Source organism: Pseudopipra pipra, chromosome 9, assembly GCF_036250125.1.
Source record: "Pseudopipra pipra isolate bDixPip1 chromosome 9, bDixPip1.hap1, whole genome shotgun sequence".
Classification (NCBI taxonomy): Eukaryota; Metazoa; Chordata; class Aves; order Passeriformes; family Pipridae; genus Pseudopipra; species Pseudopipra pipra.
In genome coordinates this window covers 20016261-20031143 of record NC_087557.1, presented here as the reverse complement: position 1 = coordinate 20031143, position 14883 = coordinate 20016261, and the positions used below count along the sequence as shown (strand labels likewise).

Here is a 14883-nt window from a genome sequence, read left to right as displayed (position 1 = left end):
TAGGCAATCTGTTCCAGTGCTCAGTCACTGCACAATACAGAAGTTCTTCCTCATGTTCAGGAGGAACTTCATGCTTCCGTTACTGGTACATGGAGTTAAACATGGGCTCATGTGCATGCAACTGCCTAAAAATCTGGCTTCAAGTGAATAGGTAGATGCTTGAAGTGAAACATGTGATGGGAACATACTTCAAGGAACTCCAGCAGCTGTAGAATACAGAGCTTTTCTGAAATGTCTTTTTTCATAGAGTCCATGTGTTCCCATGCTCTCTGGATTACAGTATCCCATCAAAACACAAGCTGCCCAGTGGTTTTCAAGAACATAAGATTTTTCTTTTCTTCTAAGAGCAATAACACTTATCAACTTTTACTGAAATACCATATCAGCTCCTTGTCACTGGCAGTCTACAGTTCCTGCCGCTAAAAGTTTAATGCATTTACAGGAGCACTTAGGCATCAAGACTTTGATATCACAATCTGTTAGTCACAGGTGCTACATGATAGGTTTGTGTTAGCACATTATAGATCTTTTATCAGATACTGCACAAAATGTGTGTGTTTCTCTGCCAGGCAATCAGAATCAGGCTGCTGCATAGCTGATGAGTTACTCACCAATATAAGTTGTTGTTTATTTTAAACAGAACTTTTCCAGAACTGCACCTTAATGGATAACTTAAACTCTAATTGGTCAAGGCCAGCGAAGACCAAGAGTTTAATGGAGCCAGGAAAAATGCAGCAGGTCCATAGTGGTGCTTTAAGCATTGTCAGTCTTTTGCCATGGCATTCGTCAAGACAAATGATTAACACTGCTCATTTGCCATAACAGACAGAATCACTTTGACAGCAAATTACCACTGGATCAATAGCTCAGCTTTTCTTTGGCAATTCATGTAGTAGCATGAGACCTGTGACAACATGCCATGCTGCTGGCATTGCTGCTTCAAAGTCATGGAAGGAAGTTAGAGGTGGGGTAAGAACTATTGATTGAAAAAGTTCAGGTTGAAAAGTTCTAGATGTTTTCACGTCCCTCCAAGGCTTTTTTTTTTTTTTTTCCAGACGCTGGACAACACAACAAGCTTGGCCCTGAAATTCAGTCTAAACTGTACTTTCCATTTTTAATAAAATTAGTAATCCCATGCAAGTGTTAGAGCACATGCCTCAGCTTTGCTGTAATCCCCTGAGGAAAACATCCCTTCAGTATGGTCCCGGAGAAGTCGGTCGGTCAGTCAGTGTTGTGGCTTTGCTTCTCACATCCAGTTCCAGATGTCAGGAAATGCATCATTTAAAAATGACTATGGAGCTGTAGGAGTTCTGAGTTAAAAATGCAGAAAGAATTTTACTTCAGTTATCAAATTAAAGTTGTTTTTGTCTGGCCTGGTCCTAGCATCACCCATACACAGTTTTCTCTGACTGAGTTAAAAGCAGATCTCCTGTGTCACAACATAAGATCACCTGAGCTATTTCTGTCTTCACACACAATTAGCATCAGCTGCATCATTTTTCAGATTGATAGGAAACATTTAATGCATGGAAAACTATTTTCTGACAAAGGCTGGAACAATGCTTCCTGATGACAACAGGATTCCTGGAATGGGAGTGCTGTATTGCTCATCCATGGACTTAAAAGTTCTTCAGACATTTTGCTGGTAGAGCTATGTTCTACTACCCATTCTGCTGGAAGTAGAATCATAGAATCCCAGAGTGGTTTGGATTCTAAGGGATCTTAAACATGCAGTTCCAACCTCCTATTATGGGCAGGGATATATTCTACTAGACCAGGTTGCTCCCAGTCTCGTCTAACCTGGCCTTGAACACTTCCAGGGATGGGGGAGTCCTCAGCCTCTGTCCACAGCAGTCTCCAACATGGACACACAAAGCAAAGACAGTGTTGTGGTTTGGGCTTCACTTTTGACACCAAGTGAAAACTATAGCTTTCCTTGGTATTGGGACAAAAACAGACTCTTTCTGCATCTTTCCAGAGTGAGCTCCGAAGGACAGAAACTCCTCTGGTTGACTGTGGCTGTGCATTTCTTGCTGATTTAGTGTCAAACATGAATCTTTGTGAGCTCCAGACAGGTCTCCTCTGACCCAGATATCCTTGAAGATCATCTGATAGTGGAGCTTGGGGCTGCTTAGTTGCAAAATGGCATTAAACACACTGAAAGTATAGTACCTGTCTTCCAAAAGTTGAACTGGTTTTCTTGTTTGCTTCTGGGACCAATTCAGGATGTTGACTTGGATCTATAAACTCTTCTATAGATTAGATCTTGGTTAGGAAATGGACTACATTCCTTTCATGTGCTGTCTTAGCAGTTGAGATCAGCAGACTTGCTTTTTCTAATGTGTTTGGGAAGCAGAAGCAATATTTTATCTCCTGTGGTATGCTGCTGGTATAGAAATGTTCAGGCTTATTAATTCTTCAGGACTCAGGAAAGTCTTCATCACCTGTGTAGGCAGTCATGGGAAAGGACCCACTGCAAAGACTCCATTGAACTCTTTTTTTTTTTTTTTTTTGAGGCAGCTGGAAAATATTAGTAATCTTCAGAGCCAATATACAGTACATATTGAGAGCCAGTAAATGATGCATATTATTGCAAATTCCTGTGCACTTCTGCATTTTATAAAACAGATAACTAAAATACTCACCTAGCCAGATCAGTTCCCCAAGGATGCACATTTCCAAGCAGAGGACAAACCAAAAGCACAGAGCAGAACCCAAATTAGCCAAATAGAATGGCTAAGTGGTTGAAACAAATGGTTTTAAGATCACTGAGTAAGGACCATGACCTCCTTTTGCATCAAGTCAAGGCAACTGTGAAACTTTGTGAAAGAAGCTCACCACAAAACAGATGCTGGGCTATCTTAGGTAAATAAATTACCAAAAAATAATAATAACCCCCCCCTACACTTTTTACAAAGCACAGCTGTGTAAATACTGCATGAGACAGGGGAGAAGGGGAGAGATGTAACATACACACTTTTTTTATGCAGAAGTTCTGCTCTGGGCACTGTTTATTAACATTCCCAGTACAACCATCACTCCACTGCATAGCAGACAGTGCAGCTACTGTACTCCCTGCACATGTTTGATCTTGGCTTTAGTGGAGAAAACAGGCTTTATTTTAAAGGAAACATTTTCACCCAAAGTTAAAATGTGCAGTGAAAGGTGTTAGGGGACAGGGAGGATCATAGAACAGTTGGAAGAGACCTTTAAGCTCATGTCATTCCAACCCCCAGCCATGGGCAGGGACACCTTGCAGTAGACCAGGTTACCCAGAGCCCTGTCCAACCTGGCTTGAACACTTCCAGAACATGGTACAAGAAGAAGACCCAATTACATCTCTTTTTTCCATTCCCTTTCCCACACTGTCAGCCACAATGGCTTTAGATGTGCCCCTGGTTCTGCACAAGGTGAGGAGCAATCCTCCTTAATTTCATTGTACTGGATACCTACTGTAATTTTCCTGCTTCTCAACTGCCAGGTACAGCACATTCCAGCCTACAACAACTGTGGATCTGCCCACAGAGAGGAACAAATGGCTCTTCTCAGCTACACTGAAGGCTCACCTATTCCAGTTCACTGTCTCTGAGTTGTGGGCACTTCAGGAAGAATACAACAGCAGGACAGGCATGCAGTGATGCTTTTCAGAGTACAGCCTCACGGATTTTGCCAGCAAACAGCTTAGTTTCATGAGCCAGAGGCTCTGTTCACATCTTTGTGTTTGACAGCCGTCAGTGAACTTTTATTTCAGAGATGTGCTTTTAACCCATTCTTTATTTTGGCCTCTACAACATCCCACAGCAGGGAGTTCCATTTTACATGGTGCTGAGTAAGGAAGAACCACTTCTTTTGTCTGTTGCCTGATCATTTTGCTTGATGTAGTGGTTTGTTGTTGTTTTTTTTTCACTGCCAGAAGTAGTGAATAAATCACTTCCCCTGTTACTTTCTTTACTTTCTTTCAAAGTAAGTGCTGCCCCAACACTTTGACCACAGCAGTCACTGAGCACAAGGAAGCACGAAATCCATCTAGCAGCCTGTTAGCTCAGGTAACAACTTGGTTGAGTGGCTGCAGAGCCATTTTACACCTCCAGGAATGTCTGTGTGCTGTGACAGCAGCTGTGTTGTGCACCCAGAGTTAGCAGTCTGTGACTTTGACCCCTAACCCCAGAGCTCACGGAGTGAATTCAGTGATCCCCCACAGAGCCTAAAGAAGGAATGATATTTTAATTCTTTCATTTTCCATCTTCAAAGACACTTAAACCTCAACAGTATCTTCATCTAGCATGTATACTGGCCACAGTTCTGTTCTGATTCCACTGGTATCTTGCTCAGAGAAGAGAAGGTGATCCTTAACATACTCCACCTCTGCTTGCTCCCACCACTCTGGCACAGCCCTACTGAGCTCATCCTTTCTGGTTTTCTCACTGTTATTTTTAATGTAATATACACCAAAAAGCATAACATAAGAGATCCTGTTGCTAAAATTAGCTGGAAAATTATAGGTTGTTTTACTGTTTTGTGCATAGTCTTCTTTTGCCTCAACAGGATTTGCATGCAGGTCTTTGAACCCCCAAAAGCCAGCCAAGTGAAGTGGTGCCTGCAGTCCTCAGCTCCAAGAGCAGAAATCTGGAAAAGAATAGGAGTATTTTATATTGACAAGGGCTGGAGGCAATGTCTTAGGTTCCACCTATAGGAGGGGAAATACTGCTATTTAAAAAAAAATAAGGATTTGTAATCAATGAGATTGGGAAAATATAAATGCATGGATTATCTTTCTTTGTATTTAGTATTTAATTACAGCAGCCCATGTTTGTCTCCAGGAGTATTATCCTTGAAGCAGCACGCTAATGCACTACCTTGCTCTGAACAGGAGAAAGCACTTTGGATGTGGTCCAGATTTAACCCTGTCTTAGGGCTTGCCTTTACTCTTAACTGAAATAACAGCACACAGAATTAAAGCATCATCCTGACTCTTCCTCGGAACATGGTCAACCCTAGATGTGAGGTGCAGCTTTGAATCAAAGGGTGATGGTCATTCCCACTTGGTTCATGACTCCTCTGCCTCGCTCTGCCTTTTCAGTCCTTACAACCCACCCTTCTTTTCCATTCCTTGAGTGAAAACTGCTCAGCCACACATAACTTAAATGTGCTCTGCAAGGAGCTGCTCCTGGCTGTCAAAGGGAAGGTTCGACATATGACATCAAGTTGATTCCTGAAAAGACTCCTGTCATCCAGGCAGAATTGCAAACTCTAGCCATTTGGAGACTTTAAAAATTAAAAGATTCCCTAAACAGCTGTATTTCTTATGCAAATCCCTGACCAAATGGGACCTCGTAAGTATTAAAGAATTGTTTGTCCTCTGTTAAAAAATGATCATCTAAAAAACCCAATAATGTGGGGGGGAGACAGGTTTTAAGAGGGCAAAACAGTCTTACAAACAGCATTTCTCCCATGTCGTGTGAACTGCTGTACTATTGTGGTTTTACAAGGCTATTTCTCTACTTTCACTGGATTTTTCTCTTTAATGTTATGTGGAAAACCCGAACAAAAACTGGCACTTAATTCCAAGTAAACAGTGGCAGTGACTGAATAGAAACCTGATGTCAGATATACAACCACCCTGGGAAAGTCAAAATCCGCTGCTTTCTCATCTCTTCCAGTTGTTGCCTTCTTAAGTGTATTATTCATAAAATTAGCGATTCAAAAATGCATCAAAACATTATTTTTTATATTCATAGCGTCACTTTGAAAAAAAATGGTTAAAAATCGATTTGCTGGCCTCTTGGGGAAATGCTGTAATGTTTTTGGCTGTCTCCTACTTTCTGCTGCCAGCTAAAAGTACCATCTGGCTTGTTTAGGGCCCTTTTCCATATCAGGTGCTTCCAAAATTCTCCCCAACCAGAGGATTGTTTCGTTGGGTTGCTTTGCCTGCTGAGGCATGTGTCCTGGGCTGGGAATCCTACTGCTTCTGTTCCCTGCCATCTTGCTGACGGTGGTGTGTGTATGTTTGGGCACGGATCTTGCTGCCTCTCTCCCGAGGACATTTGCATCATTGTCAGCTGCACATATTAAATTGATATGCAGGGCTCAGAAACACGTATCCCATCTTTTGTCCCTTTGTTTGTGCAATTGTTGTGGTTTTAATTCTTCTTTGACACCTGGAATATCACAAAGCTGCTGATAATCTGTTGGCTACTAAGGGAAATGACATTGATAGAAGGATAATGTGTGTCAGAGTTATATCTCGATAATTGCAGACACACCCTGAACCCTCGCAGCTCAGGGAATGAATATCCTAAATCCATTATTAATTTGGAGAGTAACATGTGGCAGTTGGCTGCAGTGTCATCCTCTCGCTGCAAGAGTCACTTGCAAGGGATTTTAAGGCAGTTTTGGTTAATTCTGTGTTGCTGTGTCGAGTTATGCCTAATACGAGTCAATTTTGGTACATTCTTGCTGCCATTTTGTGGCAGCATGAGGAGCTGTAACAAAATGGGGTTGATGTCTTAACTCCTCATGGAAGGAAGGCAGCTGCCCATGTGCCTTCTCCTGCACAGGAATATGGTCCCAAGGAGCTGAGAACTGATGCTCTATACATGGTACCAGTTGACAGTGACACCTCCTCCTCTGGATTCTTTGTTTTTCAAATTTACTTGTTTACTTAGAAATAGAAATCCACCCCCCAAAAGGTTTATGAGAAGATTTGAAGCACTGTAATTGCGGAGCATAGACTTGATGTGATGGTATGGAAAGAGAGAGCGTTTTGGAATAGCTACTGCCATAAGCTGTCTTGTCCTATTTCAAAAATGATCTGTGCCATACACTGCTGACTTTTCCTGTCCATCCATTAAAAAGTGAATTATGAAGAGTGCTGACACAAACAGATAGGAGTTTAACCTTGTTAGTAAATATCAGGTAGCTGATATATACTGCTAGAATGTTACATCACAGCCTTGCTCTTCAATATAAGTTTATGAAATTATCTTGTTACTATATAAACTGCCTTGGCTGGGTACACTCTTCCAGAGAGTTATTGTTTGCTGGATGTTGGCACAGTAGCACTCCGAAGAGTCAGTTCACGATGTGGTGAATTTTAAAGACTTGGGAGATGGCCATATCTATTTTTCAGCAAAGGAATGAAAGCTTTTTTTCTTTTTTTTTTTTTTTCCCCAAGGTATTAAAAGTTTCAAAAGATGTGCTGAAATGAAAAGGAAATAATAACTAAAGTCTGGATGGGAAGTAGTGCCTCAGAGTACTGACTTTGTTTGTTTGCTTGTTTCCCCCCAAATCTTAATATTTTAAGTACAAGTTAATATTTTAAATCAAATAAACCTGTTCTGTGAACTAGTAAGATACTTGAACTATATCACACATTATTCATTTATTTTTGTGTGAGTGCAATAAAAATTTTACAAGCTGTAATCTTGTTCTTTTAATAGAGAGAAAACTATGCAGAATATGTTGCTTAAAGTATTAGATAAGCTGCAGTATGTTAATCAAATATTTTCATGATATGAGGGCAGTTGAGAAAACAGTACAATTTTTGCTAATGGCACTGGTAAGTAAACGGATCTATCATTACATTGTCATGAAAAGTGACATTGAGCAGAAACACCCTGCCAATCCCTAGAAGATAAGTATTTAATGTAATTAGACAGACACTGTCTCCTTTGTTGAACGTAGCATTAATCACCCAGAGAAGTCCAACTTTATATGAAATGGCTTTTTCTGATGTGTCTTTGTATTAGAAAGCTTCTTACATGGTTTTGCCACAATGATATATTTGAAGAAATGACTGCTTTAGCTTTACGGGTTTCCTTATGACATATCTTGCTGTTCTGTGTTTCATAATATTTAATTTTTTTTATTTAGCAATGTTGCATTATATAGCTGTGACTTGTTCCTAAGTCTAGAAACCTATGTGCAATTGGAGCTGAACCTCTTTGAAGCAGTTTAATGCATTCAACTTATGAAATATAAAAGCAGCACAAATAGCTTCCATTATGTTCTTCAGTCCTTCCTATGTGGTGTTAGCACAGGTTCATTGTTATGGCATAAGTAAAATGTTTCTTGCCTCAAATGCTAGTCTGTAGTATCACACACACACAAAAAAATAAAAAAACCTTCTTTTTATGAAAATCTCATTGTTAAATGGATGAAAAATGTTGCCCCCTTCCAGAATTCATTGGCACTACATTTTTTTTCTTTTTTTTTTTTTTTCTCTCTCTTCTGTTGCTTGTAATTTGTACTGTGAAACGCTGTCTGGTTATGAACTGGTATCAATTTGAGTCAGTGCACAGCTGTGTCTTCCCACCTTCTCAGTGGTGCCGAGGGCTTTGAAGGAAAAGAATAGGGTTTAGTCGGAGATGACAGGGGACTTCACCGGGTAACAGGTGGAGGTCAAGTCAGTTTATTTGTTGGGCTGAACAGAGTGCAGAGATGAAAAATCTTTGCCATAATAAGGTTTAGGAAGAAAATGCTGACTAGTCTAAGCTTTGATTCCAGCTGACAGATCCTTTTCTAGTGTTCATTACTTGATTTCACAGTCCAGGCAATTTTAAGAGGCTTAAAATTATGTTTCTGCTCTCCTCTATAAAACTTTTTGATCACTTTCTAATTTTTTGCTTTAAGTAAAGTTATAGGGACTCCCTGATATATCACTCCTGCCTGTAGACTCTTACAAAGTCAATATGCCATAAAAATGTAAGGATAAGCTTTTTTTTTTTAGAACCCTACTTTTACTGATTCTTTTAATAAATGGAGTAAAAAATTCACGTGTAGGCACCAATTTGATTAGAAAATTAAAACTTTCTAAAAACTCCTCTGAAAAGTGGATGCTAAAACAAGCAGGATGCTTGAGAAGCCAGTGTTCCTGTCTGGGAATATGGGATTTTTGTGTTGCTGGTGGCAGCATTAATGAAGCCGCGCCAGCCCAGTGTGCTGAGTTTCAATCCCCGAGTGCCGGTGAGCCGTGCTCTGTCCTGAAAGGGAGTCACAGCAAGACCCCGGAGAATCAGAGCAGAACGTCCTGACGTTGTGTGGCAGTGCTGGGACTGGGATGACCTGTCGGCATCGTTGCATGTCACTGCAGCATCACAAAGGGATTTCAGAGGGCTGAGCTGTGAGGGTGCGGGTCTCTCCTAGTTTAGTCTCCTGCCCTTCCCTGTGCCAGCTGCTGGGAGGGCAACAGAGGCATTTCTCCTTTCCCACCCTTTTTTTTCCACCACCACCTGCTTCCTACCTGATGGAGTGGGCAGAATAGGATTATCTTTAGCCATTTGCTAAAATCTTCCCCCTCAGACTTTCTATTACTTCTGCATTCATTCTTTGCAGGAAGAGGAAACTCACTGGTCAAACCCTTGGACACCAGAATAGTTGCATGCAGTTTCCCAGGGAGCCAGATAGCTCTAAAGCTTCCCAGTGAGTGACAGTTTCTCTCTTCTATTCTTCTGAAACATGTGTTTTACACATATACTGAAAAATGTTAATATCAATTTACAGCCAGATTCTTGCTTTTTTTTTATTAAAAAAAGAAATCAAATCTCCCAAAGTATTTACACTTAGAGCACCTCAGCACACATGTCACTTTTTTACGTAGGAAAAAGTGTTGGATGCTCTTATACACATAACATCATTGGGCTGGAAAGCTGTTAGCTCATTCTGAGTTAGTGGCAAGAACGCTGGACTTGCCAGCACCAAACTGTGAAACCTTTTCTGTGTGACTGGTAGAAATCTCATGGGGGTAGAAATCCAAAAATGGGGAGGAGGGGGGAATGTAAATCTGTGCATTTGGATTCGAGCAGCTTCAATACCGTGATATCAACTTTGTCCTAGAAGTCCTTGAATCACAAATCATTGGGAGAGTGTTTTGGAGAATTATCACTGTATGCTTTCCCTGGTCTTTTACTCTTTTCTAGGCATCCATTAGTTCCCACTGTCAGTGAGAGGATTCTGGACTAGGTGGATCCCTGTAATCTGATTTGGCATGGCTATTTTTCTGTGTTCCTAAGCTCATGAGATCAAGTTATGTAGGATTATTTCATAATGCCAGAGCAGGAGTTTCTGAGGTTCGACAAAGCTATATAGCAAAGTGTCTGATAAAAGAAAAATCCTGTCCCATACTGTAGCTTTCTTGGTCCAGTGAAGCAGCATCCTCATGCGTACAAATCTTGTAAAGTTGCTTCTGATAGCTCCCTCTGTCCCTTCATTTTTGCAAGCTAAAGTGCCATTTTCCTTTTTACAGTTTAATTGAACCTAAATGCACCCATTTTCTGCAATGTGGTATTTTGGTAATTTTACTATTTGCTTGTAAGTTTTCCCTTAAGCAAACTGAAAGCTTCCCCTTTATCACTTCACTGGGCCAAGATTTCACACAGTATCCTGCTTGCTACAAAATATGATAGTGTTCTCTCTCACCTTGTTTCTTTTTTCTTCTTTTACTTTCTTTTATAAAATCAGGATATCTAAGAAACCCCGAACACCGCGGAGCACTACATGGTGGGTGTGCTTATTCAAACAATGCCAATGCTCTTGTTCTCGGTACACAGACATGTTGTGTTGGTTGGGGGGGATGTACCAGGTGTCCCTCTCGTGTGGATTCTCCAGTGTCTAGTAAGGACAGAGCTCTTGCCGAGCACTTTGCCAGAGTGACAGCGCTGGAGGGAGCACTTACATGTCACCTCTGCCCTTCCTGTGCCTGTTTTCATGGAACTTGCAGGGAGATTTTCCCTGGGAGCCCTCTGCCTCTCTGTCAGGTGTGTTTTCACTTGTTCCATGGGTGAGAGAGGTGTTGGGCAGCTCACATGAGCAGCATGGCCATCCACGGCTCTTCTGGAAATGATGCCAAAGCCAAACTGCTGTGCTCTGTCTTCCGTCCCAGAATCCTAAAGCCACTGGGAATGCAGAAAAGTGAGCCTGATTTCTTCACCTGTCTGAGAACTCACCTGTTGGAAAGCAGTTTCAGTCTCTGCTGCCTGGGAACTGCTGGTGGCAGGTCTGCAGTGCCATTCCAGTGGGGACTCACCGGTGTGCAGCTGGAAATGGGCACTTCCCAGTAAAGAGTGCAACAGTTGTGTGTCACCTACAAATTATTTTTGGTGTTATGGAGAAATAATATGACTTTTCAGTCCTGTGACTCTCAAACTCAGGTGGTAAAAACACCAAGAACTACCAGATAGCAAAACATAACAGTTCCATGAGTACACTCCTGAGCTGTCAAATTATAAATCTCTTGGTACAATACACGTGAATTCAGTTTGCAACATTTCTTTCTTTGGAATAACCTGTAAACTCTTCACCTCAAATTGTGCAGAAATCAGGTGACTTTACAGTCCGTGGTAAATTATCTGAGCTACTTTTAATCCTGACCACAGCTTTTTATTAATTAAAGCACATGTTCAATGGCAGTGTACACTGATTAAATCTTCAAAACCAATATTAGCACCAAACTTAGTCTTGTCTTCATAAAAGTCATTTGAAAACATTACCATGCAGTAACTGAGGTCACAAGTCGAAAAAATCTGCATATTTACCCATCTCCATCTCATGCCTGGGACGTTTTGCAGCCATCATTGTTATATATAACCTGAGTAGCCAATGATCGTTTGATGACATGCAAATAATGAGCAAACGATTTTTGAGGAAATTAAATAAATAAATAAACCCAAAAAATTCTACTCCGTCCTCTTCAGTTACTAAAATTCCCTTTAGTATCACTTGCAATTTAGCATCCATATGCATCCCAGGAAGATATAGTTGAAACATAAATCTATTCTGGGTCCTTTACTTGCAAAAATATCATACCTCAGCTATAATCATATGCAAAGACTTTTTAGAGGGCTTTGTAAATGCCATCCAAATTTATGATGGCATTTTTTGCCTTGCAGCTATAGATGTTCCATCCCCAAAGCACCCACATAAAGGTATATTCTCCTATGGATGGCTGCAGTTTGTCCCTGCTGCTATATCTAATCTGCCAAGTATGCTGAAAAACTCTCAAGTAGCATTTGAAATGAAACAAATGTAGTCATGAATTTTAGACGAGATGTCTAAAGACGTCATTAGCCTTTTTTTTTGATTCTTCTTGCAATATATATTTATACAATGCAAAATGATGCCAAAGCTAACATTAAATCAAAGGGAAAATTGAACTGTTATCCTGCTGTTTATTACACTTCTCATTAAAGTTTTTAAATGTAAAACTCATTAAATTATATTTTTAAGAAATTGGTAGGATGTTTAGTACTAGTTTATTAGTTATTGAAAGAACTGCTTGCGTGACAGAGCAGGAATGAAGCCTAACTTAAGTGATCTAAAAGATATCCAGATGATGCTGTAAACACAGATACAAACAGATAAGGTAATACACTCTATGGGAACGTTGTACCAAACAATTTAAGACAGACTTTAATGAGGTAGAATTTTAAAATAATGGGCAATATTGTAGTGCTCGGCTTTAAAATTCTGTAGGCAAAGTTTTCCATCAGTATAAATTGATATTTCTCCTTTGTAAGTGGATTAGTGCTCACTTACGAAGGAGAAATTTCAATCTCCTTTTTCCCTAAGTGACATCAGAATTTTGATTCTAACTTGAATTATCATTTTTGGCTAAAAATTGCTGAGGAGTCCAAAAGCATTTAAAACCTCAAGCCATTGAATCCATTTAATGCGCCTTTGGCACCTCTCTCTCTCTCAGTCCTTTTTGAACATTCTGGTCCTCATTTTAATCAATCTCTTTTTATTAAGTTCTTTGGCTCATTTACTTGTACGTGCATTTGCTTTATTTTATTTGGAACATTTCTTTTGTAGTGTCTTGAAAAAGAGTTGTGACATTTCTTTTGGATGGCTTCTTAAGTATCTGGCAGTCACCTATGATACGATGTTGATGGGTACGGATAGATTAGCTCTGTTTTCCTGATGATCTGTCAGATGTCGAGTTCTGAGGAAACTGGTTGTGTGTGTTGGTGATGCATATGCAGTAGTTTGATAAGTGGATAGAGGGGGAGCTTTCATTTTTCTTCTGTAAAATCACTGTTTATTAAGCTGGATTTAGCCTTGTGAAGCGAGGTGCTTGCTGGCAGGTAGTTAATCAGTGATCATGGCAACTCCGAATGCAACCAGGGGAGCCAGTATCCATTCAGAACGTAGAAACTAAAGAGCACTTCATTAGGATGAGTGAATTTCCATCTGTGTTGTATTTTGTGTATACTGGAGCAATTAATACAGTAAACTGATGGATGGCAGTTAGTGTGATTGTATCTCGGCTGATGACAAAGTTTGCGCAGCACTAAGCAGAACAGACTTACTATAACTGGCAGGACTGTAGCCATCAACATTTCAAGAAGCTTGAAATTAAGGATTCCCCAGGAAAAAAAAAATATAGCAGCTGATCAGCATTTTTGTTGATACTGATTTCAGTGAAATTGCTGGAATAATTTGCACAGAAGGATGAAAATTCCTTGAAAAATTCTTCCCATGTATCAGGTTTTTATTTCAACAGCCAAGTTGTTTTTCTGCATCATCTATTTGTTCTGCATGTTGTTGAGTTCGTGGTCCACCTGATGATATCTGAGCTTCCGTGATTCCTTTTCCTAGTGTGCCTTGAGAAGGAAGATCCAGACCATATTTCATTCATAGCTTTTGTTACAAAATCTCCTTCAAGAGTGTAGTGGGAATATTGGGGTAATTATCCAAAATTTGTCTTTGGAGGTAAATATATGAGCTGGTCTACCAATGTGGCTAACAAGAGATGGAGTTTTTGTTTAAGATGTGTGCAGGCAGAATAATGGTAGTTGTTAATGGAGTGAAATTGGATATATATGTATATATAGAGATAGATATAGATATATATATACAGGTATAAATACAGCTATAGATTTGGATAGAAAAGGTATTGTTCTCCTCTTGCTGTGATTCCATTCACTCCATCAAAGTTAATTCTAATTTCAGTCCCTCAGTCCCTCTGTTAGTAAGGCACGTAGGTACATGGAAAAGAGGTTCACAGATATTTATTTGTTCTGAGAAGGATTTGTGCATTCAATTCTCACGCATCATTTTCTGGTCCATTTAAATATATATCAGCCTCATACATGAACATTTGAAGATCTTTAGCTGTACTCAAGGAAGACTCTTATATGGTGCGTTTCTAGTACTGGCAAACGTAAGGAGGTAGAGGAATTAAACCCACCACAGTGCTCCAGTGCCCCTTAGAAGATGAGGAACATGAAGTATTCCTGTGCACTCACTGATTAAACTTGGGCTGGAGGTTTGCGAAGTGCAGAGTTTTCGAAAGTCTTACTACGGGACTTCAACATCTGTGCAATGGCTCCAGTAACCAGAGTCTCCCAAGGACAAGGATCCCATTTACGCTTGCATTATGCATTGAGCAGAAGGGTGTGATGCATGATGTGGAATGAACAAAATAACTTGTGTGTTTAGGGAAATGCCAAATTAATGAAAATTCAGAAAGCTCTAATGTTGAAAAGGCACACAAATTCCTTGATAGAAATATAACGCTGCTAACAGTTTCAAGATTATTGTTGTCTGAATTTTCTGCTTATTGTGTACTGCAATTAAAATTCTTTTCAACTGAAAAACCAATGTCAAATTAATATTTCCTTTTGGAAAAAAAAATACGAAAGTACACATCTTGTTCCATTTAGCACCATCATGGTCTTTGATCTGGTTCCCTCTGTCCAGTGAAAAAAGCAGATTCAAGTTAATGGGAGCAGGCTAAGACCATATATGTTTGGCATACATATAGAATCACATGAACACAAGTAAGTTAAAGTAACACACCCACTCAGGCTTCCATCTGCACTTTCTTCCAAAAATCCCTTTATTTTCTTTTTTTATTTAGTAATTAACTTTCCCATTTTTTCTGTA

General features: G+C 39.9%; 1 protein-coding gene across 19 annotated transcripts in view; it reads left to right on the top strand.

Moving 5' to 3' along the window:
* The window catches only part of NFIA (nuclear factor I A), a 411656-nt gene that overhangs the window by 338803 nt on the left and 57970 nt on the right, over nucleotides 1-14883 (top strand). For 9 of the 19 annotated variants that reach the window (XM_064665044.1, XM_064665045.1, XM_064665048.1 and 6 more), the window contains 2 exons: nucleotides 9334-9420; nucleotides 10459-10497. The exons of 7 other annotated variants lie outside the window; for them this stretch is intronic. In XM_064665044.1, the coding sequence (XP_064521114.1) occupies nucleotides 9334-9420; nucleotides 10459-10497 (126 nt within the window). The remainder of the gene's footprint in view (nucleotides 1-9333; nucleotides 9421-10458; nucleotides 10498-14883) is intronic. 3 more of the 19 variants (XM_064665053.1, XM_064665046.1, XM_064665051.1) reach the window with 1 other exon arrangement.